Source organism: Malus domestica, chromosome 01 (assembly GCF_042453785.1).
Source record: "Malus domestica chromosome 01, GDT2T_hap1".
Taxonomy (NCBI): domain Eukaryota; kingdom Viridiplantae; phylum Streptophyta; class Magnoliopsida; order Rosales; family Rosaceae; genus Malus; species Malus domestica.
The window spans coordinates 32109084-32136647 of NC_091661.1; the positions used below are offsets into that span (position 1 = coordinate 32109084).

Below are 27564 nucleotides of genomic sequence, written 5' to 3' on the forward strand. Positions count from 1 at the left end.
AAACAATTCAATAATACCCAAAATGGGCATGTAAAAGAAGACAAGGGAAAGAGTATTTTAAGATAAAAAACATTTCAGGGATATCACATGTAAAAGTTAGGCACCAGGAGACAAACCATGCAGCAAATTCACATGCAAAAGGAGACAAGCAAATTCACATACATCAGGCCACGTTTCAAAAACAGTGCTGATAATTTTAGCAACAGTAGAAGCATAATGACAAATGACAAGTACCAAAAAAGTGTCCACACCATTTATTTATAATTTTAATATCATTGTATTCTGATTCAGACTATATAAGTGAAGTTTCATTCATTGTAAAGACACACCTCCACCACTCAACATTTGAACACCTTACTCTCACACCATCTTCATACTCTCAAGCATTTGTAGCCTTCATAGCATCCTTGTAAACACTTCCTTGTAATCACTTTCTTGTAAACAACTATCTCTGTAAACATTTCATATATCAATAAAAGTTTAAGTGTACATATTCAAGCAATCTCCAAGTCTTAAGTAAGTTTTCTTTTCCTTCTTTAGTGTGTTTGTTTAATTAGACTTCTAGTCCAATACAGGGAAACACTATTGTAGTTATATTATTAACCTGCTAAACTGACGATCATACTTTGTTTGAGCACTCTGTTATAGTTGAATGGTTGTCATACAAATAACTGGACATTAACCAGAGTACCTTTGAGTTCTTCGTACCTCTGAGTTCAGCCCTATCTCCTCACATAGGTGGACTCCTTCATACAAAAATATTTTAAAATTTAGGGGGATCCAAATGTATGCCTTAGATGAGTTTGAAGATTTTAGATATGATATGGTATTAGTCGCAGAGGAAGAAGAGATGTATATTTACAACAAGACAAAGATCAGTCATCAGCCATATTGGAAGTCTCAAAATTTCAAAGAAGAAACAACAGAAATGTACTACAAGGTGAAAGAAGATAGAGAAAGAGATGCAGAGCTAGTAGAGGACGATGAACAGTGCTGGAATAATTTGACATCGACAACATGATGGAAGCCTGAAGAGCTAGCTGTAAATTAGCATAAGTTTAATAGCATAATGTAAAATAATGTGTTCCCAGACAGAAATGTCAACATCATTGTGAACCCCGTTGTAATGGCATAAGAGTAAATAAAGAAAAGAACATGATCTATTATGAACTTTTTATACACAAAATGTTTTTTTAATTAAGAATGAATAGTGTCAAGCCATTTTCGTTAGAACTCGCTTTAGTTAATTGTGATGTGGGCTTTGGGATCAAACCAAACAAAAATAATAACAAGGGAAGGTCAACTTTGGCGGGTAAGCAATTAGGTAACGAATCAACCAAACACAATACCCACTTTACAGGCTTCTGTCCAATGTTTATATGAACTTATGAGACATCAAAGCTCAATAAGGTTAAAGGACACCCGACATTCCGCCTTGGAGAAGAGATTCTTTTTAACAACTATTTCATAGTTTTAGTAACGTCACTTAACCAACAAATATCTCCCACATATTTAAAAAGTGAACAACACATCTCATAAATACTTTCTAAGTAACGAAATAGTTGAAGGAGAGAACCGCGATGAAGGCTGGCTCTTGCATATTAAAGGATTTTATGTAAGGTTGTGAATAACAATGAATGATGTATTTGATTACTTATGTTGTAGGTCACTTGTTTATTAAGTTGTTAATAACTTAAGTAATCTAATAGTCCTAATGAAATAAGGATTATGGAGTCTTATCATTTGCAATTGACCTAAAGAAATATGATGGATTTCACTACAAAGATATAGTATCATGGTGGGACATAAACACTTAAGTGATAGGGTTTGACTTTCACAACCAATAATAGACTGGTTGTGATTAAACCCTAATTATATAAATACTATGGTTAAGTCCGTGCTTCCATACGCCTAACCTCTCATATACGTTGAACCCTATTCATATAGCAGAGAGATATTATTGAAGTATTGGAAGTAGAAGATAACCTAGAAATCAAGTATTGGAAGTAGAAGATAACCTAGAAATCTGCAATGTCTTCCGTATTCCACAGATAAGTTTAATATAATTAGTTAATCTCTATTTTATATTGATTTGATTTATTGGTGATCCTAATGTCTTGTTGTTGTGATTTTATAATATGTCTTACATTTGAAACTTTCATTTCGCTGAATGTGAGTAATGCTCAACATTTTAAGCACCCCATTTAAAGATGGAGAGGGCGTTAAATAGGAGCAGACTACTGTTTTACGATTTTTACTTTAAAAAAAAAAAAAAAAACAAGCCATTGCCTGCTTTTAACAAGAAAACGAAGAAAAAAGGGTCTCCCAGTCTGATAGAAGGTTGTTTTTCTTTGAAGCGTTACAGATCACTCCATTTATTTTCTAACAAATAGTTGGATTCAGCGATGATCGATCGTTTCGTTTGTCTCTGAATTACTAGGAAGATGTTCCTTTATCTGCCCGATATGTTTACGTTAAGTCGGTCCTTTTAACCTCAGAGCTGAACCCGAGTTCCCTTTCTATGGGGTTTGAGTTAATACAGAAGAAGCCGATAAACATTACACGTCCTGCTACTGTGCTCCACAATTCTATCATTCACAAACGGTATTGGAAAATGTTACAAGCACAAAAAGATAAGAAATTTCTTTTTCAAAAAGAGGAAAAGAGTGTAACTTATACAATAAAATGCTCAAACTCCAGTTATTCTTTCATCCCTAACCTATTTTTCTCATCCGTTGTTATCCACATATGTTGTGTCTTACAATATACCTAAAATTATGCCATGTCTACGAATCAACCCCATCTTCATGACGTCCACAATCTGAAACAGATGAAGAAGCTGCAACACTCTTTCCTTTGCCATCCAAAGAAGCCTTTGTTGGACCCATGTCCACACTTTCCTTTGGTTTTGGTTTCTGTAAAGCTTGGAGCTGATTCTGCAGGATCTGTATAAGAAAAGCAGTTACCAAGAAGAGAAAACGAGGGTAACTACCACAAATCACAACAGAAGTTATTCATCGTCTCTTTAATACCTCTATCTGGTGCTGAAGAAACTTTTTCTGGGCCTCCAGCTGACAAGCTGTCAGATTTGGATCCCTGCCCGACCTCTCCCCATAGGCCACGTTGGCTCCAGGGACAAACATATAAGGTGGAAACTGAGAGAAAGACAAGTTTGTGTAAGACTTAAGAATACTCAAGAGTTCACTTCAATTGCATGCCTTTTCAATGAGAGTCTGCATGTATTTATATTCCACTTCAGATTACATCAGGGAATGAAATCCCTATTTACAAGGCTATTAAAAATTCAAAAATTACAATAGAATATACAAAGGAAACATATCACAGAAACAACAAACATTTAAAGGAGTTGTAACCTAAGCTAACTCTTCGTAGATAAGAGTTTAGGTTGATTACAGCCTCCTAAAGTCACGAGAACAAGAATCAAACACTGACTTGGTCTAACATCCCCCCCCCCCCCCGGGCAAGCTGACAAGCGGAGGAACAATTGGAAGCTTGGAAACAAGAAGCTTGAACCATGCTGATGACAAACCTTTTGTGAACAAATCAACAACCTGATCTTGAGAACATATGAAATTAACAAGTAACTCACGTCGAACCACATTCTCTCGAACATAATGATAATCAACCTCCAAGTGTTTTGTCCGTGAGTGAAACACGAGATTAGAAGCTAGGGCAATGGAGGAAATATTGTCGCACCAGATTGTTGGTCTGTCAAGATGCAAGTGTAAGTCTCGGAATAGAGACCTGAGCCATGAAAGTTCTGCAACTGTGTAAGCAAGATGTCTATATTCAACTTCTGAACTCAATCTACTAACCGTCTTCTGCAGCTGTGTAAGCAAGCTGTCTATATTCAGGATTTCCAGCATAATCAACTTCGGAATAAGCCGTGAGATGTGCAGTACCGGGTTTATAGACAAGACCATGATTGTATGTGGCCTTAACATAGCGAAGAATCCTCTTGACTGCCATCCAGTGTGTATTCTTTAGAGAGTGCATGAACTGGCATACCTGGTTCATAGCGTAGGAAATGTATGGTCTCGTGATCGTTAAATACTGAAGTGCACCCATAACACTTCGGTACATCTCTGGATTGTCGTGTGGCTCACCATCATAAACACTAAGCTTGTGACCACAAGGAAATGGAGTAAAAATCAGTTTGGCATCCAAAAAGTTTGTACGTTTTAGCAAATCCAAAGCATACTTTGCCTGATTGAGATGTGTTTGTACCATACTTGACCAATCCCGAAACTACTGAGCACCGGTCAACGTTATACCGTCAAGGACCCAGAAGAGTTTCCCTCCAACTAGGAGGCCAATCATAGCGCGACACGTGTCGACATCAGAAGCCAATCATAGCGCGACACGTGTCAACATCAGAAGCCAATCATAACACGACACGTGTCATTGTCAAAATGAAACTAGAAACTCTCTTCATAAATAGAGATCATTCTCTCACAATATTTCATAATGTCATTTGTACTAAATCATTCACTTGTACTCACTAAAGGAGAACTTGAACCTATGTACTTGTGTAAACCCTTCACAATTAATGAGAACTCCTTTACTCCGCGGACATAGCCAATTTGGGTGAACCACGTACATTTTGTGTTTGTTTCCTTGTCTCTATCCATTTACATACTTATCCACACTAGTGACCGGAGCAATCTAGCGAAGGTCATAAACTTAACACTTTCTGTTGTACCAAAGTCCTCACTGATTTTGTGCATTAACAAGATGCATTTGTTGACCTCAGTAATTAACTTCAAGCCCTAGAAAGTAATGAAGAGGACCCAAGTCCTTCATTGAAAACAAAGTCCCCAATTTCTTGATCAAGGTGGACATTTGGCGATGACTATTTCCTATCAACATGATGTCATCCACATAGATCAATAAAATCAAATAAACACCATGATGATTGAAAACAAATAAATTGTAATCACAAGTGGAAGCTTGAAACCCTAATTGAAGTAGAAACTCTGAAAAACATTGGAACTATACTCATGGGGCTTGTTTCAAGCCATATATGCTTAGCTGCAATTTGCACACATGATTTGGATGCTGCTTATCAATGAATCCAGTAGGTTTTCGCAAATATATGTCCTCTTTTAGAAATCCATGCAAGAAAGCATTATGTACATCCAATTGCCTTACATGCCATTTTTTTGAAACTGCTAAACTAAGGACAAATCTTATGGTGATGTGCTTGACCACAGGACTAAAGGTCTATGTGTAATCAATTCCAGGTTGTTTATGAAACCCATTGGCAACCAACTTGGCATTGTGCCTCTCCATCGAGCCATCTGCCTTTTTTTTTTAATAATCTTAAACACTCATTTGTTTGGCAGCAAATTCATTTGGGGATGATAAGGAACATGTTTCCAAGTACCACGGTGTTGCAATGCATTAAAATCTTGAACCATGGCATCCCTCCACGTTTGATGCTTGGTAGCCTGACTAAAACACGTCGGTTCAACATAAGAAAGATCAATAGAAACATGCAAGACATATTTAGGATTAGGCTTATGTATTCCAAACTGCGAACGAGTTGTCATTCGCTGCAGTGGCACATAGGGCTGAGTCAATTGTGTATCATCATGATCTGAAGATGGCATAGGCTGATTTATGTTTGGTTTATTAACTACTGCTAGCTCATTTAAATTGGAATTAGTGGAGATAAGGTTAGGTACAGGTATAGTGACTGGCGGATTGGTAGGATGGGATAATATGAGATTTTGTGTAAGGTTATTCGAATCAGGAGTGGTAATATTTGGTTAAGGCGAGGACACTACAATTTGAGTAGGGGTCAGCGAGTTGGTGGATGAAGTGGACATTAATATAGGAAATGTAAACAAAAGATTAGGAGATGTAACACTACCTGTGTGATCGACGTTTTCCAGCGAAGATGTGAGTTCCTTAAATGGAAAAGAGTCCTCATCGAATAGGACATGGCGAGACAAATAAATTCGTCTTGTGGACAAGTCCAAACATGTGTACCCATGATGGTTCAATGAGTAACCTAAAAACACACATGATTTTGACTGGGGTTGGAGTTTATTATGTGCATAAGGCACTAGCCAAGGAAAACACTTACACCAAAATACCTTCAACATCTCATAATTTGGAGATTTGGCAAACAACTTCTCATATGGTGACTTATGTGATAAAACTCGAGTTGGTGGTCTTTTGATTAAATAAGTTGCCGTTGAACAAGTATCAAACCAATATTTGTTTGGAGTGTGAGAATGAGAAAGCATGACAATACCAGTTTCGACAATATGTCGATGTTTTCTTTTCGCAAAACCATTTTGCTCAGGGTGTTTTGGACACGAAAACCTATGAGAAATTCCATATGTTGCAAGAAACTATTGAAAAACATGACTCTTGTACTCTCCTCCTTCATCACATTAAAGAGTTTTAATGGAAGTATTGAACATATTTTCCACTTTAGCTTTAAATTTGACAAATATTTCAAAGACTGAGAACACCAAACATCCGAATGTAAAATTTGCAAAGGAAATTCGGAAACAAACTCTGAAGCACTAAATGGTAGTTTTGTACTTTTTCCTAATGGACACGACCGACAAAACATTACATCAGAAGTACCATGAACTGGTACTCGTTTATTTGAAATTAAATACTTGATAATAGACAACGCAAGATGACTAAGAAGTGAATGCCATTTTTGAACCGAGACTCGAATGCCTACACACATTGAAATAGGGTAATTGAACTGTCCACCCCCAGAAAAAGGGTATAAGCCATTCTCACATCTCCCGTGGAAAAGCGTCTTTCGGTTCTTGAGGTATTTAACAAGAAAAAAAATGAGGAAAGATACGTAAATAACAGTTGTTGTCTAGGGTATATCTATGGGCAGAAATAATATTTGTTGAGGTAGTGGGACATCTTAGAATATTTTTCAATTCAAATGAGCAAGACTGAGTTCGGATTTTATTTGAACCAAGATGAGATATAGAAAGGCTAGTATCATTACCTACACCACCAACATTCTCATTACCGTTATACTATTTTGGATTGACCAAATTCTGAATGTCTAGTGTCACATGAGCATTAGCACCCGTGTCCAGCAGCCACTGTCCATAATGTTGCTTGTTGATGGTGATTAGAGCTGTGGCCATAGTAGTAAGCCGTTTTGCTGGAATTCGCCCTTCATATGCAACATTCATTCTATGGTAACAATCTACGGCAGGATGCCCTTGTTTTCCACATATTTGGCAGGTCAGTCTTTCTTATGTAGAAGTAAATTTCTCACCGTTACAGGTAGAGTTTGGCCCTTGATTGTTGTTGCGATGAAGGAACCCTCGCTGGTTGGCAGCACCACCACCACGTGCGGACGGTGACACACCGCATCCATTACCACGAAGTCGTCAATCATGACCTCTTGCAGTCAAAAATGCATTCACATGAGTAGCCTCCACAATAGAAGCAGCTTGCTCAACTATTCTCCTCTTCGTTGTCATCAGGAGAGCCTCAAGTATAGGGTACGTGATTAAAGTGTCATGTGCCTGTGCAACATTCACAATCATTTCATAGGCAGGACCAAGATTGTTTAAGATGATCTAGACGAGCTCATCATCATTCACCGGATTTCCAGCTAAGGCAAGGTTGTCAAAAATCGAGTTCATTTGATAAGGATAATCAGCAATAGACATATCTCCTTTCTTAGTTTGCATCTGTTAATTTCGAAGAAACAAAATGCGATTTTGGGACAAAGAAGCATATTGTTGCTCAAGAGCCTCCCATGTATCACGAGAGGATCTCTTGCTTGCCATGACAGACAACACAGATGGCGTGAGGGAGCCATTTACCCAACTTAGTATCATTTGATCATGCTGCACCCAGGTTGTGTATGCGGGGTTGATTGCAACGGCACCAGGGAGCTGTTTGGGAGGGCATGCGATGGACCCATCGACATAACCCATAAGGTCACGACTCTTAAGGATTGGTAGGATCTTAGCCAACCACAGAGGATAGTTGGTTCGATCCAATTTTATGTTGACAATTGTAGTCATGGACAATAAGGGGTTCATGGCAGGGATTGCTGGGTTGGGAATGGAATTGGTTGGGGTTGCAGCACCATTCAAGTTATTAGCCATTGGAAAAAAAAAATTAGGATCTGTGTTGTTGGACTACTAGGGCTCGTATACCATGTAAGACTTAAGAATACTCAAGAGTTCACTTCAATTGCATGTCTTTTCAATGAGAGACTGTATGCATTTATATTCCACTTCAGATTACATCAGGGAATGAAATCCCTATTTACAAGGCTATTGAAAATTCAAAAATTACAACAGAATATACAAAGGAAACATATCACAGAAACAACAAACATTTAAAGGAGTTGTAACCTAAGCTAACTCTTTGTAGATAAAAGTTTAGGTTGATTGCAACCTCCTGAAGTCACGGGAACAGGAATCAAACACTGACTTGGTCTAACAGTTTGCAGGTCCACCAGGGGTTGCAAGCTGCGGTTGTGATTGTCCACTACAAGCTTCTCCACTAGATTCAGTATTAGAGGAGTCAACAACCATATGTCTTTGAACCTGAGGAAGTGCTGCATATCCAGGAGGCCTTCACACAAGAGGGCGTAGTTTGTATGGGTCTAGTATGCAGCATTCTATGCAGTGCAACATATCCAAATCATATGTATCAAGCACACACTCTCACAAGCAACCTAGGAACAAATTAAAATACAATGGAAACATGTGACCACTCCTCCAATAAAATGTAAACTAACACTTACGATAAAGGTGTCATTACCATACTTGTCTGTTTGCAGAAGGATATACATGAGACTTCTAATATATCGATGCAGCAGTAGCAGCAGCTCGGAGCCTGGCTTCATATTGGCTCACACGATCACCCGCAACTCCACCATCCTGAGACGTTGTGCCTGTCCCTGTTCCCAATTAAAATCATCAGTCAACTCACCATAATTTTATACTGAACGGCAAAGCCTTATATTCCATCCTCAACCATCGCACAAACCCTAAAACAAAGTCTTTTATTCTAACTAGGAAACTAAATAATAATAAAATAACTTAGAAAATAAAGTCCTAATTAAGCTAGGAGAATCTGCCAAGGTACTTGTCTAGCTACGTTTCAGCCTCAGATATCCTCCAAATCCGGCCCATAATATCTTGTTTTGAAGATTAGGACGTTTTGAACATATTTCCAGAAGGCCACGAACTTATCCGAGGTCACCTTAGACTCCAAAAACGCAATTCAAACCCAAAATGTCATTATTTCAATACTGCACATCACTCGTTTATTTTATTGCTAGACAATCACCGTTAGGTAGAAAATTTTCAAATTTTAACACAATCAAGCCAAATGACTCATGAACGTCCTCCACTTGGAATTACTCCAAAATTCATCTATTTGACCACATTTTGCTCCAGAGGAAGTCGAAAGTCATATATTAGAAATACAATTCAAAGTATCACAATTCTTCTAAAATATTAATTAAAATATACTAAGAATAGGGTTAAATATATAATATAAAATCGACTCATCAATGAGCATCTGACTATGAACCCCTATATGTCCGCCAGCTGTACCTTTCCCACTGTCAGGAGGTACAACTAGGGCCCTGCAAGGAGGTCAGGTATGCTTTTGCTCTAACCATTATCGAAGGCAAGGCACATGAAAAAGGTGTCCACATAATAGTTTCTTGGCTGTTGTATCTCTTCACGGCAAATGATACAAGTTGCGTCACTTCTGCATATCCATCATCAACAACTAAGACTCCAATATGCAAAATTTGATGATTGCAAAATAAAACACTTGAAACTAATGAGACCTTAAACTTACGCATTAAGTTCTTCATGCGTAGCATCTGGGAATTGATCATTCATGTTTGATGTGAGCTTTCGATAACGAATGTAATCAGCAATGCGAATCTTAAAGTTCCTAAATGTTTCATAGAGCTCACGTATCAAGTGCAGTGGCACACCATAGTACCTGGGATGGGACAAAACTTAACGTCAATCAAGATAGAATGACCTCAGCTTATGCACGTCAACAATCAAAAATCTCCACATGCCTAAAACTTAAATCGGTAGGATTTCGGCCCAACTATTGTCTCATATTCTAACATTTCATGTCCACAGCTTCTCCGCCACATGGGAGCGAAACATGTTGCAATCAACACAGATTGAGCCAACACATTCTCAAAATTGTGTCATATTTAGCAAAAAATTGTGTATATAGCTACTTATCTAAACCAAAATATATCACGAAGAAGAAGCTGCGGACAAAGGAGATTTCTTCTTATCTTGTGTAAGTAGTGGACAAGGGAAGAAGATTCCTCTTGTTCCTAGATAGTTTTAGAAGAGTTTCGGGAGAGTTTCTCCTTAGCCTATAAATATGTGTGTATCCTTTGTAAGAACTCAGACTTGAATGGAAATCAGTTCTTTGTATTAACGTCTCTTGTTAATCCTTTTTTGAGTCATCTTTGCAGCGGTGACGCTTACCGTGATCATCTGTGTTTTCAACTATGTCTTGGGGTAAAATTCCTTACCCTCCTTTGTGTTAGTGCATAAGTGTTTTGCAAGAAATGAACATTGGTCCCTACAAATTTAAAAGCTTCGATTAAATGTGAGCTTTGGATCATAGTCCAAGTGTGCATTTCAGATTCATTTAGTTAAGTGATTGTTTTTTCCACATGTAACTATCTCATAGGGTAGATTGTTTGAATTATTGGATTTTCTTTGATGTAACTGAGAGAGACTCTCATCTCTTTCCTCTCTCTTTGTAACGGTAATATGCTCATTACACTTAGTGTGTGAGCTGTGAATGGAATTCAACGATTGTTAGCACCTTCCTTTTCTCTCTGCCATTTTCGAGCAACCTGCAAATCTGCAGGACTCATCCTCACAGCCTCCATTGATAAACACTCAAGCTAAAACATACTCACTTTGTATAACAATTGAAAAAAATTAATATCAATTTCTTTTATGAGATAATAACGAATTTGTATGTAAGTCACAGAACTCAGAACTGCAGTAGGAGACACAGCTATTAAGGTGAATAGATCACAATATTACGATGGCATTTCAAAAACAAACCAGGGATATAGTTATTACCATAGGAAAACTGGTAGACGCTACATCAAACACATAAAAGTTTTTCCAGTCTAGGCACGTACCTAAATTAATTCCCCTGCTCCCTCTCTCTAGCATAATTGACAGCTTAATGCAAAAAAAATTAATTTGATCAATTTATTAGCAGTGGTGCTGAATATGTTAGTATATAATTAAAGTTAAACTTGCAGGTCTGGGCTTTTTTGGCTTATTGATGTCGTCTGGGATCACTGGGGTTTATTCCAGTGTGAAAGACGGAAGTTCTTTAATCTCAAAGCCAGGTTCTTCCAGCAAAATGGAGGGTTATTGTTAAAGCAGCATATTGCTTCACATATTTCTTTGATGGTGTTCTGAAGATAAGGCCAAGTAAATTTTAATTTTAGTACGAATACAAAGCGCATTGATCATCATATTTCTTTGATGGAAACTTTTCCTCTTGTTCTTGAGTCGTTGATCGCCACCAAATAGGCGACAATCTACGAAGCACGGACATGCCAACTTAAGAGCGTATCCCGTATCAGATACGGTATGGGATACGATACGCACCCGATATGTGCCAATACGCTCTGGATACGTATCTGAATGTATCCGTTGACCAGTGGACATCTGGATACGTCGTCGATACGCTTTTGATACGCGAATCCGACATTTTGAATACGCAACAAAAGCACCTTGACGATGAAATGATCTAACCAGAGGAGGGGGAGAGAGCGGGAGGGGGAGAGAGAGAGAGCTCTGTGAAGAAGAGTGTCAAAACGGTGAGATCTGCAATTGGAAAGAAGGCGACGGCGGCAGATTCTATTGTGCTAGATACTTAAGGTTTTTTTGAAGTCATGTGATATTTTCTTTTCAAACCAGGGCTTCCGTTTTATGAGAAAATAAGGCCATATATTTATATTTATATTAGAAAATGATGCATATTTTTTAGCATCCATGCCGTATATATTTATATACAACTATTAATATATATATATATATATTAATATACATCAATGTATATTTTTAATTAACGTATCCACGCCGTATTGTATCTTAATATTTAGAAAATAGCCGTATCACCGTATTCGTATCCGTATCCGTGCTACATAGGCGACAATACAAAACCTGTTAAATTCTACTGACATATATATCCGGAATAGAAGGGACTAACTACATGCTGTCCCAATTTATTGTCATGAACATTGACCCAGCTTGAAAGCTTTATAAAAATTGTTAGCACGGAGGCATTCCTTGTGGCGGAGGTGAAATTTGTGCTCCTGGGCCCTTTCCATTTTTCACTATGAATGTCACGTCCATGCCCCATGACATATGCCGATCGATATGACAGTGCATAAACCAAACGCCTACACACAACGACAACAACAACAACAATTTGTCATATGATCTAATCATTAATTAATATAACTAATTCGAGGCGGTTAACTAAAATTGGAAACTGAAAACTCATATGGTAATTATTAAACGGCCCCTTAGATAATATCTTTACTAGAGATGACTAACGTCTTTATTAGTTACGTACCAGGATTGTTTGCTTTGAATCTAATGGTAGTCCAACCATTTACAGGAACAGCGATGGTGTTCTGAAGAGGAGGATCAACAAGATTATACGTCAAAGGGTCCTTGTCCTTGTCAAAATTCCCCAATCCCCATCCCACAACGTAGAAACTGAATCCATGTAGATGCATCGGATGGTCATCACCTGCCACTATATTTGTCCCCTGAAACACTATCTCCACCGTTGAGTTGTACTCCAGTATCTTCACCTCTGTCGCTCGCTTCGTTGGGAGTAGGTACAACGGCAAGTTCGGAGCTGTAAAATTAAATAGCAAGGGAGGGAAATTTGGAAAGCGAGTTCCAAATACCCCATTCACATGGTAATAGTAAGCTTGCAATATGTCAATGGTGGGGTTGACAAAGCTAATGTTGTTGACACTGGCGGCAAAACGAGTCCCATTAGGCCCAGCACATGAATTATTCGGGCAGGGTAGTAAGTTGACGGAGATTGTAAAGAACAAAGGAGTTGTAATCATTTGTGGCACGTCAACGGGGTGGTTTTTATCAGCCAAGCTTTTGAGTTTACTGGTAAAGTGAACCGATGCGTTGGTGTTGTTATGGGAAGGAATATTAGGCAAAGAAGTAGGAGATGAACTAAAATTTCCGTGGTATTGGAGTATGGCAGTGGCGGTTGTGTTGTCGGTGGGAATCCCAACCCCGCCAACGTAGGCTTTTGCAGCAATGTAGTAGTTATTGGGGATTTGGTCGGCATTTAACAAGAGGTCAATGGTTTGGCCGGGAGATATGGTCACATAATCTGTTGAAAATGGCTTGGTGTAGCTAGCATCTGAGCCTACAACCGTGACGTTGTGATTAGCAATGGCGAAAAACGTCATCACTTGCACGGCGGAGTTGATTAATCTGAGCAGGTAGGTTTTGCCGTAATCAACTTTGAGCTTAAATGTGTCTGGTTTTGAGCAAGGATAGAGATCGCCGGGTTGACCATTGATGAGGAAAGCATTTGAAGCATTAGCGTCCGCTCCGCTTTGAATGGTTTCATTGTAAAGTTGTCCGATATCTTCCTTCCACCACTCTCCTAGAATTTTCAAATCAACAATTTGCAGAAAAGTTAGGATTGTAATTTGGAAATGTTTATATAGAAATCACTATGCTCATAAGGTCAGAAATCTCTGCAATTGAATAGTGAAAATTTTAATGAAAATGCAAGTAGAAAATGCCCGAAAAAACCTTTTAACTTTAGCTGTCACAAGCGTTTTTAGTTATTTGAAAGTGTTTTTATTTATTTGAAAGCGCTTTAATCTATTCTATAAGTGCTTTGTGGAACTGACGTTTGAATTGATTTGCATACCCAAGATGATTGGAAATTCAGCGTGAGGTTTGGGAAAAGGGTAAGTGGCTCCCTTCTTGGGGTATATGACTATAGCACCGTGGACGGTGGCTCGATCCCACTGGCTGTGAGCATGCCACCATAGAGTCCCTTCCTCTGAGGAAAATATAATGGTTTGGGTAAACCTGGCTCCTGGTTGAATAGGACATTGCGTGATGTAATCAGGACCGTCTGACCATGGATTCCTCAGTTGCTTAACTCCATGCCTGAAATAGATGGTTCAGAGTTGTAGAATCATATCATGAATTTATGTAAAAGCCGGATGAGACTACATGCACTGTATAAAGTTGATTAATTACCAGTGGATGGTAATGTTACGATTGCCCTTGTTATAGATATCCACTACGATAGTATCTCCAGCATGAACATACAACGTTGGTCCGGGAAACTGGCCGTTTACAGTCAAGATGTTCTTTGTGCTACACAGTCGTTTGTATGGAGTTTCTTCCACCTAAAATTGATTTTTACAAACAACAGAAGCTATTCATTAATATCCTTGAAATCACAGATATGTGTGTATGCGTATATGTGTGTATATATATGCATTTTAAGTTAACATACTATAGTCGGAAAATGGAAAGGGATTATTAAAAAAATCAATTCAATTATCAGTTACATCATATGGTCTACAAAATAAATAAATTGTCACTCATGCAATTCATACATCTGCATCAGAATTCAGAACTGAACTGGAGTTAATTACCACAAAAGTGTAGCGAGGAGGCGAAGCTTGGCAATGGAAGATGCCAACAGTAGCTAATAACAAGCCGACTACAAGTTTCAAGCTAATTAAAATCTTCATGCTGATCGACGACGATATTGATTATTCCTTTCCTATGTCTTTAACAGATGTAGTTCGCATGATAAGTTGAGGATGGACACACACACACACACACATTATATATAAGAGATAAAAGCACAGGAGCCTATTGTACGTAATCGAAAATTAAGTAATTTACTGGTGAAGTTTAAGGTTAACAGTGGATGCTATGGTAAGCACGTTCTAAAAATCTCCACCTAGGCGTTAGGCGACTGGTCACCATCCCGATTAATTCCTTGACGTTTGAAAATTAAGAAATGACGCTACCTACTTAGGCATCCGTTTAGTCCACCTAGACAGGAGCCTAGACCGCCTATACCTATCTAGGCATCAGCATATGTTGCAACTCTTACTTGGATTGAAAATTGATAACTTACAATTTGCATTTTATTTTGTTTCATAAATGTAAGAGACTTGTTGAATACGATGAGCAATCATTATACATTTGTTCCTCATGTTTTTAATATGTTATAAAATTGTATAATCTATATATCATTTTATTTTGCAATTTATGTATTACAATACAATTATGCATGTTTTTAAGTAAATAAACACTTATTAATACAAGATATAATAAATTCAATTAAATCTGCTTAGTCTGTCTAGGTCCCAACCCACAACTCAACTAGCGTCTAACATCTTTTAAAACCTTAATGCTAAGTAAGAAGTGTTCATAAAACATTGTCCTTAATATCGCCACTATTTTGGTATCCAAATATTCAGAGGGAGGGTGAAAGGATCTAAAACTAAGAAGTAGCTAGCACTCCTCCTTCCACCTCCCTCAATCCTCCTCCTCACGCCGTCATGCGTGAATCGCGATTACTAAATAAATTAATATTATAATTATTTTTGTAGCTTTTTTCAACCTTTCTATTTTTTTTATCAGTGAGAAAGGTCAGCTTTCACCTAATTAATACAGTCTAATCAGAATTCCTTCATTTCCAATCTAAAGTAATTGAACTCAACTAAAACAAAAGAAAAAATGAACGTTTTGTTGGCTGTCGGTTGCTAGTCAGCTTCCATGCCACCTCGCAAAACCCAAAAGGTGTTTCCTTTATTCCCCACCCCCCACCCCCAATAATTTTTCGTTTCATGCCGTCACAGATTTTTTGGTGCCGTCACAGATCTTTTCGTTTCATGCCTGTCACAGACAATTTACTTTGCTTCTACTTTTATATTTCTGGTGCTTAGAGCTTCAGGAAATTAACTTGCATAATTAACACTCAATGAAGATCTTATACGTCCAAATTAAACCTGATAACGAAATTTGAGGAATTAACACAACATGCAGATAGGATTCTGCCTTTCATCTGTTCAGTTAATTGCGATGTAAGCTTTGGGATCAACCCAAAACAAAAATTGTAACAAGGGAAGGTCAATTGTTGTGCGTATGGAGTTAGGTAATGAACCAAACAAACACAATACCCACTTCAAGGCTTCTACTCCAATGGTTATGAACTTATGAGAGATCAAAGATCAATAAGGTCGAAGGACATCGGACATTTTTCCATAAAGAAAATATTCTCTCTTGCAACCATTTCATAGTTCTAATAACATCACCCAATTAATAAATAGATTCCACGTGTTTAAAAGGTGAACCATAGATCCAATAAAAACTTCTCACATCATATAATGGTTAAAAGAGAGAATAATAGTCGGATCTTGCATATTAAGGGATTTTATCACTTTCTTTTTTTGTAACATAAGGGGGTGGATCACCTAAAAAACTAGCTCGAAGAGTTATTACATATAGTTTGAGTTCTAAGGACTCCCATCATATCATTAAATTACCGAGTTTCAATACAATCAGGAGGATTCTCAAAAAAAGGTACCCAAGATTTAGATTATAGCTTCAAGTGACATTACCATCTATCACCATGTTCTTCTCCTGGTAGACATGCACTAATTTGCATTTGACTATACGTGTCATAAGTTGTTTGCAATGATCAATGATGTTGGCGAGAAATGAAAGCTGGTATCAATCATATCATTAATTAAAGGCTAAATAGCCAAAATAGTCCCTGGGATTTGCATAACTCATCACTTTGGTCCCTAACATTTCAAATCGATAAAAGTGATCCTTGAGATTGTCCATCATCCATCATTTTGGTCATTCCGTTAAGTGTCCTGGAGCTCTTGGCCTGAAGTTTGGGCAATTTTTAAAGCTTCGTAACTCAATTGTTTCTTAACCAAATTCGACCCATAATATATCAAAATGAAGATAGGAAAGTGTAGAATAATATTATACCTATTTGGAAGCTAATGGCTGCCGGAGATGGCCTGAAAATAACCTCAAAGTTGACTGGTCTAAGGGAAAACTGGAAAACTCACCGGAAACTGGGTAAACTTTAAACGTTCATAACTTCTTTAATACTCAACGAAATCAAGTTATTCAAAAACAAAAATCATACTTCTCAACAAGATGAAGAGAATTTTATCTTTTTGGACGGTTAAATTGCCTTGGTTTGGCCAGAAAATGGCTCAAAAGTGGCTAACTTGAGACCAAGACAGCCACTTTCGAGCCGTTTTCCTGCAAAACAACGCCGATTTAGCCGTAAAAAAAGATACCATTCTCTTCCTCTCGTCGAGAAGTATGATTTTCGTTTTTGAATCACTTGATTTCGTTAAGTATTGAAGAAGTTATGAACGTTTAAAGTTTACCCAGTTTCCGGTGAGTTTTCAAGTTTTTCCTCGGATCAGTCAAATTTGAGGCTATTTTTGCAGTTATTTATGACAACCATTGGGCTTCCAAATAGGTATAATCTTATTCTACACTTTCCTATCTTCATTTTGATATATTATGAGTCGAATTTGATTAAGAAATGATTGAGTTACGAAATTTTGAAAATTGCCCAAACTTCCGGCCAAGAGCTCTGGGACACTTAACGGAGTTTTTAACGGAATGACCAAAATGATGGATGGTGGACAATCTCAGTGACTACTTTTATCGATTTGAAATGTTAAGGACAAAAGTGATGAGTTATGCAAATCTCAGAAACTATTTTAACTATTTAACCTTAATTAAATTAACACTTGAGCCGAATCCATCTTCACTCATGTTTTTGAAATGCTCTTGTTACTGCTAGTAACTGCTAGTTCCCGTCCAAAATATGGACCCCAAATTTGAGCATCAACCACATGTGCCCAAGTTGACAAAAGAACCTGTCAAGCCCATTATCGGTGTTATCTCATTCCGTACGTATATGTCCTTCGGCATTGATTCGTGAACCATCACTTTAAGTGTCCCATTTAAATTATAAAGATCTAGAGGGCGTTAAATAGGAGCATATTATTATTTTACGATTTTTAATTTTCAATATATTTTTTTTTACCCCATTTAAATTATAAAGATCTAGAGGGCGTTAAATAGGAGCATATTATTATTTTTCGATTTTTAATTTTCAATACATTTTTTTTGAAAAAAAAAAAAACAAGCCACATCCCGCTTTTAACAAAAAATGAAGAAGAAAGGGTCTCCTAGCCGGATAGAAGGTTGTTTTTCTTGGAAGCGTTACAAATCGTTGAGAAATTTTTTATTATGGCGGGAACATGAGTGATACACCACGTATTCTTATATAAGTGGTGAAAAAAATTAATTTCGTAAGTTATTAACTTTTTAACACACATATCTCATCATTTGTATAGTGACATATAGTGTACCATCCTGTACACCGGTCACACTAAAAATCTCTCAAGATCACTCCTTTCCATGGGGTTTGAATTAATAAAGAAGAAGCCGATAGGGTACATAGCTGCAGCATTACAAGTTCTACACAATTCTACCATTCACGATCGTTTATTGGCAAGTGTTATAAGTACAAAATGATAAATTTCTTTTCCAAAAAGATGCAGAGAGTTAGCTTATACAATAATATGCTCAAAACTCAAACTCAAGTTATTCATCCATCCCTGAACTAATTTCCTCATCCCTTGTTATCCACATAAATTTTATATTCCAATTATGCCTTAAAGAAAAGATGGGTGTAGAAAGATAGTATCAACTGGGGAATGGGTGAGTTGAAATGGCCTTGAGAGCCACAATTGGTGGCTGGGTGGGTTGCCGGAATTCAGAAAAGGTATTGCCGGAGGGTGGAGAACTAAAAAGGTGAAACTGAATGGAAGGCATGACCAATCCACGACGCAGATTGCGACAACCTAACGACGCAGCCGCTCTTGAAGGTTTGGCGACTTCACCACGGTGCTCGTGATGACCCATCCCTACCCCCACTACGTCGCTGGCGACGATTCAACTACCTTGCTCCCAATATCCGACGAGAGAGGTACTAGTAACCATGTGTTAAAAGTAATGAGTATGTTTTCCTTGATTTAAGGGAGATAAGTATGTTTTCCTTGATTTAAGGGAAATGATTTAAGGCTTAGACTAGGCTAGGTAGTATAATTAGTAATGAGTATAAGGCTAGTTTGCTTTTGCTTTTCTTAGTCTTTGTCGACTACTTTCTTTCTTCTTTTTTCTGTCAGCTGTTTTTCAGCTTTCTTTCTTCTCTCTTTCTTTCTACCTCTTTCCTCATATATACCCGAACCATTGTACATTGAACCTATGAAAAATATATCACAAATTAAAGCTATAATTTCTATATGGTATCAGAGCAGGTTCTTTTGTAACCTGTCTCTGCCATTCTTGCTGCTGCGATTTTTTCTTTCTTTCAAAAAATCGCAGCAGCAAGAATGGCAGAGACATGTTACAAAAGAACCTGCTCTGATACCCGGCACAATGTCTCTCCAAACTTCTCAGACGTTGAGGTTAACACCAATCAACATTTATGTTCAGTTCTCTTGAACGAGTTCAATTATCTTCCTTGGTCCCGAGCTGTTTCACTAGCTCTCGGAGGCAAAGGGAAGTTAGGGTTTGTAAATGGAAGCGTGGAAGCTCCAAACCGTTCTTCCTCTACATACGATGCATGGCTCTGCAAAGATCAACTTGTCATGTCTTTGCTGCTCAACACCATGGAGAAACATGTTGCTGAAATTTTTAGCTACTCCAATTCCGCACATGATCTTTGAAAAGCTTTACAGGATATGTATGGAAATCAAAACAACTATGCACGGGTCTTCCAATTAAAGAAGGACATTGCCAGTGCTCAACAAGAAGGGAAAGCATTTGTTCAACACCTTGGGGGCCTCAAAGCCATGTGGAATGAGTTGGATGTATATCTCCCTTATACCACAAATCCTACCATTCTCCTAAAACGAGCTGAGGAAGACAAAATTTATCAGCTGTTAGGGAGTTTGAGCTCTGAGTACGAGGACCTAAGGAGTCACATCTTGATGAGTCAAGACCTGCCTACCTTCAACAATGTTTGTGCAACTATCCAACGAGAAGAAGCAAGGAAGAAGGTTATGAATGTTGATCACAACCCTAGATTAACGGAAACTTAGGCATATGCATCAAATTACAAGAACTCAGAAGCCAAGGTATACAAGGGAAGAAACACACATCTAAAATGCAAATATTGCAATGGTGTTGGTCATGTGGAAGACAAGTGTTGGGAACTTCATCCTGAACTCAAGCCTAAGTTCAGCAAAGATGGAAAGATGATACCAAGGTCCTCACAACAATTTCAACCTCATTTCAAGGCACAACTTGCTAATGTTCACGCTCCTACTATTTCACAAGGATCCATGGAGTTCACTGCCAATCCATTGTCATTGATCAATGAATTTGCAGCTTACCTACAAAGTAAGGGGCACGGAGGAGGCTCACATGGTCAAGGCAATGAAGAGGGTAGTCACACAGCTATGTTGGGACAATTTGCCGGCTTTCTTGCTGGAAATGAGAAAGTTCCAAAGGGAGAAGCATCAGGTATACTCAAAGCCTTTACTACTGCCCTATTAACCAGTACTGAAACTGATTGTTGGATAATTGATTCAGGCGCCACAGATCATATGACAAACAAAGTTACAAATTTACATCATTTGAAAAAAAATTCAAGCCCCTCACATGTGTCTGTTGCAAATGGAAAAAATGTCTTAGTTTTGGGAAAAGGAGAAATAAACTTACTCTCTAAAAAAACATCTTCCACTGCCCTCTATGTACCAACCTTTCCTTTCCAACTTTTGTCAATTGGAAGAATCACCAACACCCTAAACTACCGTGCTATTTTCTCACCAAATAATGTGATGTTTCAGGATGTTCTCACCATGAAGATGATTGGTGAAGGGGTCTTCATAAATGGACTTTACTACCTGTGCAAGAATGCATGTTTCAATCAGGCTCTTCAAGCTCAATCGAAGTCCATAGATGAAAACCAACTTTGGCATAGGAGATTAGCTCACCCCTCTGAAGTTGTCTTGTCTAAACTGTTTCCAAATTTTTGTAACCCCTATCCTACTTGTGGTACTTGTCAATTTTCTAAGTTTACTAGGCTACCTTTTGGTAATTCAATGTCTAGGACAAGTAAACCTTTTGAAATGGTACACACCGATGTATGGGGACCTGCAACTGAATCAATGGAAGGGTTTAAATACTTTGTTCTATTTGTTGATGATTTCTCTCGAACAAGTTTTCTATATCTTATGAAATCAAAAAGTGAAGTCCCTACCATTTTCAAAGACTTTCACATGCAAGTTAAAACATAATTTCAATCAAACATTAAGGTTTTAAGGTCAGATAATGGCACTGAATTTCTATCTAACAATATGCTTCAATACATAAGTTCTCAGGGTATCATACATCAAACCAGCTGTGTGGGGACTCCCCAACAAAATGGAGTAGCCGAGAGGAAAAATAGAGCTCTCTTGGAGAAGACCCGTGCTCTCATGATTCACATGCACGTTCCAAAGAAATTTTGGTCGTTTGCCATCCTTACTGCCACTTATCTCATCAATCGACTTCCAAGTCGTGTGCTAGGGTTTAAATCTCCCTATGAAGTTCTCAAGGGGAGGAAAATAGATTTGACACATCTCAAGGTGTTTGGTTATGTTTGTTTTTTTCACATCCAAACCTTGAACCGTGACAAACTAGATGCCAGGGCAACCAAGTGTGTGTTTATGGGATACTCGACCACCCAAAAGGGATACAAGTGATTCAATCCAGTCATTAAGAAATGCACAGTTTCAAGAGATGTGAAGTTCGAAGAAGACTGTCCCTATTTTACAAGTCATGGGGAAGATTTAGTTGACATGTTCCCACTCCCTAAAAACTTTAATCATCTGATGTTGGAAAAGAGATCAGTCATTGTGAGTCCAGATTGTGAAGAAGTTCAAACTGACTAAATTACTGCCAGTGAGAGTGAAGACGAGCCCTACTCTGATCATTCTCCGCCCTCTACAGAGTCTCAGGTGATTAAAAGAAATCCTCCTCGAATAAAAAAACCTCCAGTTAGGTTGCAGGACTATGTTACATATGCCTCACGACATCCAATCAATGAATGTATCAGCTTTAGTAAGTTTTCAACATCTCATGCTACATTTCTTAGTGAAATTGATAAGCACTATGAACCAAGAAGCTTTCAAGAAGCTTATCTTCTCCCACAATGGAACCAAGCCATGACAAAAGAGATTCGTGCACTGGAAGATAATTGCACCTGAAGCCTAGTTCAACTATCACCAGGAAAAAAGGCTGTTGGAAGTCGTTGGATTTACAAGACTAAATTCAAAGCTGATGGATCTATCGAGAGACATAAGGCTAGACTTGTTGCTCGAGGTTTCACCCAAACCTTTGGAGTAGATTATAAGGAAACATTTGCACCGGTGGCCAAGATGAACCCAGTCAGGGTTTTACTTTTAGTTGCAATCAATTGTGGGCGTTCACTCTACCAAATGGACATGAAGAATACTTTCCTTCACGGCGAGTTGCAAGAAGAAGTGTATATGCAACCTCCTCCAGGCTATGATGCTATCAAAGGCAACATGGTTTGCAAATTGCACAAGGCAATATACGGATTGAAACAATCACCAAGAGCTTGGTATGCCAAGCTCAGTTCTGTTCTGGAAAAGGTTGGATTCGTGCGAAGTAATGCTGATTCTTCGTTATTTGTAAGAACTGGCACCAGGGGGAAGTTGGTGGTCCTCATCTACGTTGATGATCTTATCATCAGTAGAGATAGTACCGTGGAGATTGAGGCACTAAAACTCTCACTACATCAAGTTTTCGCTATCAAAGATTTTGGGAGGTTAAAGTATTTTTTAGGGATTGAAATGGCAATATCTTCAAAATGACTGTTTCTACATCAACGAAAATATGTATTTGACCTCCTTCAAGAAGCAAAAATGCTTGACTGCAAGCCTGCTATCACTCCCGTTGATTATAAACTGAAGCTCATCATAGATGGAGAAGCCATGCATGATGTAAGCTACTATCAACGATTAGTAGGTAAGCTCATATACCTCACTGTCACTCGTCCAGATATCAAATATGCAGTGAGCTTGGCTAGTCAGTTCATGCACTCTCCCACTGTTGATCACCTTAACATTGTTAAGAGAATCCTTCGTTATCTTAAGGGTTCAATAGGGCAAGGAATTACAATGCGTAACAATTAGTCCACTGTCATTAGTGGCTACACAGATGCAGACTGGGTAGGTAATGCAATTGATAGGAAATCAATCACAGGCTATTGTACATTTGTTGGTGGAAACCTTGTCACATGGAAGAGTAAGAAGCAATAGGTAATTGCTCGTTCCAACGCAGAGGCTGAGTATCGAGCCATGACAGCCACTGCTTGTGAACTCATTTGGCTTAAAGGGCTTCTTTCAAACTTAGGGTTTCCTAGTTCTACTCCTATGTCGTTTATGTGTGATAATCAGGCAGCCATGCACATTGCTGCCAATCCTGTGTTCCATGAAAGAACAAACATATTGAAGTGGATTGTCATTTCATCAGAGCTCAAGTTCAAACTCAAATCATCCGAACCATGTTCACACGAAGCCATGATCAACTGGCAGATCTCTTTACAAAGGCACCGGCATCAGCACAGTTTCATCGGTTATTGGGCAAGCTTGGCTCAGTGAACCTCCTCGATCCAGCTTGAGGGGGAGTGTTGAGAGTAATGAGTATGTTTTCCTTGATTTAAGGGAAATGATTTAAGGCTTAGGCTAGGCTAGGTAGTATAATTAGTAATGAGTATAAGGCTAGTTTGCTTTTGCTTTTCTTAGTCTTTATCGACTACTTTCTTTCTTCTCTTTTCTGTCAGCTGTTTTTCAGCTTTCTTTCTTTTCTCTTTCTTTCTACCTCCTTCCTCATATATACCCGAACCATTGTACATTGAACCTATGAAAAATATATCACAAATTAAAGCTATAATTTCTATACCATGGCAACTGATGGGTTATGAATCTTTTTTATTTTGGACTTGCATCCAAAATAGAAATCATATGCATGATAAGTTGTAGAGAATGGGTGGGTTGAAATGGCCCTGAGAGCCACAATTAGCTCTTTCTACTCTCTGAGCAAAATTGTCTTCTCAAAACAAAATGATGCTCTCACTGAAGAACACACTCTCTGCCTTTGAATTTTCCACAAAACAAAAGCTTTTTGCTTTTCTCCCCAAAACAAGAAAAGACATAATGATGTTGTCCCCTATTATTTGCTCTTTTTCTATTTGGCCGAAAGTAGCTTTGGCCTTTTAGCCACTAATTCAACATCATCGTCTTTCTTGTGGACAAGGGAGGAAATCACAGGGCCAACGAGCAGCCATGGCTAGAAAACAAGAATGGTGGAGGCGGTCCTAGGAGGAAGATGGGGATGTTCATGGAATTGGGCATGAAGAATTGAAAAATGACGAGATAAAGAGCTGATCGGTGGTGACAGTTTCTGAGCAGATCGGTAGTGATAGTTTCTGGAATGATGACCAGAATCAAGTCTGGTTGTTGCCAGGGTAGGTGGTTGGATGGGTTTATGTGTTTGTATAATTTTTTTCAAGTATGTAAATTTTGTATTTGAAGGTAAAATGGTAAGTTTATGGGACAAAACTATGAACCCCAAATTTGAGCATCAACCACATGTCCCTTGCCCAAGTTGACAAAAGTACCTGTCAAGCCCATTATCGGTGTTATCTCTAAAAACTCCTTCCGCACGTATATTTCCTTCGGCATTGATTCGTGAACTATCACTTTAAGTACCCCATTTAAATTATAAAGATCTAGAGGGCGTTAAATAGGAGCATATTATTATTTTACGATTTTAATTTTCAATATATTTTTTTTGAAAATATATTTTTTTTGAAAAAAAAAAAAAAACAAGCGACATCCCGCTTTTAACAAAAATGAAGAAGAAAGGGTCTCCTAGCCGGATAGAAGGTTGTTTTTCTTGGAAGCGTTACAGATCGATAAGAAATTTTTTATTATGGTAGGAACATGAGTGATACACCACGTATTCTTATATAAGTGATGAAAAAATTTAATTTTTTAAGTTATTAACTTTTTAACACACATATATCATCATTTGTATAATGACACGTGATGTACCATCCTGTGTACCGGTCACACTGAAAAATCTCTCAATATCGCTCCTTTCCATGGGGTTTGAATTAATACAGAAGAAGCCGATAGGGTACATAACGGCAGCATTACAAGTTCTACACAATTCTACCATTCGCGATCAGTTATTGGCAAATGTTATAAGTACAAAATGATAAATTTCTTTTCCAAAAAGATGGAGAGAGTTAACTTATACAATAATATGCTCAAAACTCAAACTCAAGTTATTCATCCATCCCTGAACTAATTTCTTCATCCCTTGTTATCCACATATATTGTCTTACAATATACCTGAGGAAGTGCAGCATATCCAGGAGACCTACACACAAGAGGGCGTAGTTTGTTAGGCTCTGGTACGCTGCATTCTATGCAGTGCAACATATCCAAATCATATGTATCAAGCACACTCTCACAAGCAACCTAGGAACAAACTAATATACAATGGAAACATATAACCACTCGACCAATACAAATGTAAACGTTAACTTAGGATAAAGGTGTCATTACAATACACGAGACTTTTCATACATCGATGCTGCAGCAGCAGCAGCTCGGAGCCTGGCTTCATGTTGGCTCACACTATCACCAGCAACTCCACCACCCTGAGCCGTTGTGCCTGTCCCTGTTCCCAATTAAAATCATCAATTAATGTAAAATTAGGATTGACAAACACAATATTTGGCCAGAATAATCACTCTGTTAACAATAGAATCGTTATATACAGCAAAGAACCTATAAACTTTCTCTACAACGCCTATTATATTCCCTGATTGTAAGGGATTATACGCGCCTATTATATTCAAACATTTGCATCATACGCGCCTATTATATTCCCTGATTGTAAGGGATTATGATTTCTTTCCAACAGTTAACTCACCACAATTTTATACTGAACAAAAGATCAGAGTCCCATATGATCAAAATAGATTATATGAATGAAAAACAAAGAGCGACCCTGAAGCATGAAATCCAACTGGCATTTTATAGGTGCCTTCATTTTTCATTTCCTTGTATAATAATCTTTCATGCATGAAGGAAATTAAGGAAATGTATTTTTAAAAACCACAATGTTCTGAAATTAAAAAACAACAGAGTGCCTTTCCATTAATAGCCAAATATCAGAGCTTACGTTGTCACGCAGAAATTAAAAGACACGGCAACAATTGCAATGCTCAGAAGTTTACCCTGTTGATGAGCATCTGACCATGGAGAGATTTTTCAATGTGATTAGAACACGGGATAGTACATCATGTGTTACTATGCCAATAGTAGAATATATGTGCTAAAACGTTAATAACTTAAAAAGTACAATTTCCCACAACTTACATAAAAGTACATGGTGTATCATCCATATTTCCGTCACAATGAAAAAGAGTAATGTTATTCATACTATGTTTTTGTATCACATTTTCATACCACCTTAGGTGACATTTGATGTGGACAGCCATATCATTTGAATTAATTACATTTTTAAATTTTGTTCATTATTTAATAAACTAATAATTAAGAAAAACTAGTTAATTAAATGATAATTGTGGTATACGAGAAGTATTTCTGATTCATTTCCTTGTGTTTTGCAAATTTTTCAATTGGTGTGGCTATCCACGTCAGATGTCACCTAAGGTGGTATAGAAATGTAATATAAAAACATAATATGAATAACATTACTCAATGAAAAATTTCTCCTAACCTTGAACCCCTATGTACATGTCCCACTATCAGGAGGTACTACAAGTAGGAAGAGGATTCTCTCCGAATCCACTTTGTAGGAATTTTAAGGATCCCAACATCCTAGCCATTTATCATAAATCGTGGGGTCAATTTTCGTCAAATACTATTTATATTTAATTTTAAATTAAAAAATCAAATAAATTTTTACGCACGATATATGATAACCGGCTGAAATGTGATGATCCTTAAAATTTCCGCACAGTGAATTCGGATGGATCTAATTCCCTGCAAGTAGGGCAGGTATGCTGTCGCTCTAACCATGATCGAAGGCAAGGCACATGAAAAAGGTATCCAAATAATAGTTTCTTGGCTATTGTCGTCTCTTCACGACAAATGATACAAGTTGCATCACTTTCTTCCCAATTGGCTAATTGTTTCATAGAGCTCACGTGTCAAGTGCAGTGGCACGCCATGGTACCTGGGATGGGACAAAACTTCACGTCAATCAACATTGAATAACCTCGGCTTATGCAAAAACCAACAAGAAAAAATGCGACGCATGCTTAAAACTAAATCAGTAGGACTTCGGCCCAACTATTGTATCATATTCCAAC

The 27564-nt window shown here is 37.9% G+C and overlaps 2 protein-coding genes, 2 long non-coding RNA genes and 1 pseudogene across 4 annotated transcripts; 1 reads left to right on the top strand and 4 right to left on the bottom strand.

Annotated features, from left to right (window-relative positions):
- Positions 1 to 2756: 2756 nt before the first annotated feature.
- LOC139195748 (uncharacterized) lies at positions 2757 to 3168 on the bottom strand. The gene is made up of 2 exons (XR_011580661.1): positions 3033 to 3168; positions 2757 to 2945 (listed from the first exon to the last, which is right to left on the bottom strand). It is a non-coding gene; the product is annotated as an uncharacterized lncRNA (long non-coding RNA).
- Positions 3169 to 3831: 663 nt separating this feature from the next.
- LOC139192440 (uncharacterized mitochondrial protein AtMg00810-like) lies at positions 3832 to 4251 on the bottom strand. The gene has a single exon (XM_070814577.1). The coding sequence runs from the start codon at positions 4249 to 4251 to the stop codon at positions 3832 to 3834; it is 420 nt and encodes a 139-aa protein (XP_070670678.1).
- A 3962-nt stretch (positions 4252 to 8213) lies between these two features.
- LOC108170038 (uncharacterized) lies at positions 8214 to 10002 on the bottom strand. The gene is made up of 4 exons (XR_011580658.1): positions 9853 to 10002; positions 9600 to 9759; positions 8805 to 8938; positions 8214 to 8713 (listed from the first exon to the last, which is right to left on the bottom strand). It is a non-coding gene; the product is annotated as an uncharacterized lncRNA (long non-coding RNA).
- Positions 10003 to 12120: 2118 nt separating this feature from the next.
- Positions 12121 to 14908, bottom strand: LOC103406613 (laccase-15-like). Its single transcript, XM_070821183.1, has 5 exons — positions 14729 to 14908; positions 14325 to 14476; positions 13987 to 14231; positions 12643 to 13713; positions 12121 to 12466 (listed from the first exon to the last, which is right to left on the bottom strand). Exons 1-5 carry the CDS (start codon positions 14825 to 14827, stop codon positions 12336 to 12338), a joined length of 1698 nt encoding a protein of 565 aa, XP_070677284.1. The 5' UTR covers positions 14828 to 14908; the 3' UTR covers positions 12121 to 12335.
- A 4623-nt stretch (positions 14909 to 19531) lies between these two features.
- Positions 19532 to 23023, top strand: LOC139192458 (uncharacterized; annotated as a pseudogene).
- Positions 23024 to 27564: the final 4541 nt, after the last annotated feature.

Excerpts from the sequence above, each read along its gene's own strand:
- LOC139192440 (XM_070814577.1), bottom strand. The coding sequence starts at position 4,251 with ATGGTACAAACACATCTCAATCAGGCAAAGTATGCTTTGGATTTGCTA.
- LOC103406613 (XM_070821183.1), bottom strand. The coding sequence starts at position 14,827 with ATGAAGATTTTAATTAGCTTGAAACTTGTAGTCGGCTTGTTATTAGCT. Across the intron at positions 14,477-14,728 it reads CTCCTCGCTACACTTTTGTG|GTGGAAGAAACTCCATACAA; the intron begins GTAATTAACTCC and ends AATCAATTTTAG. Across the intron at positions 13,714-13,986 it reads TGAATTTCCAATCATCTTGG|GAGAGTGGTGGAAGGAAGAT; the intron begins GTATGCAAATCA and ends TGAAAATTCTAG.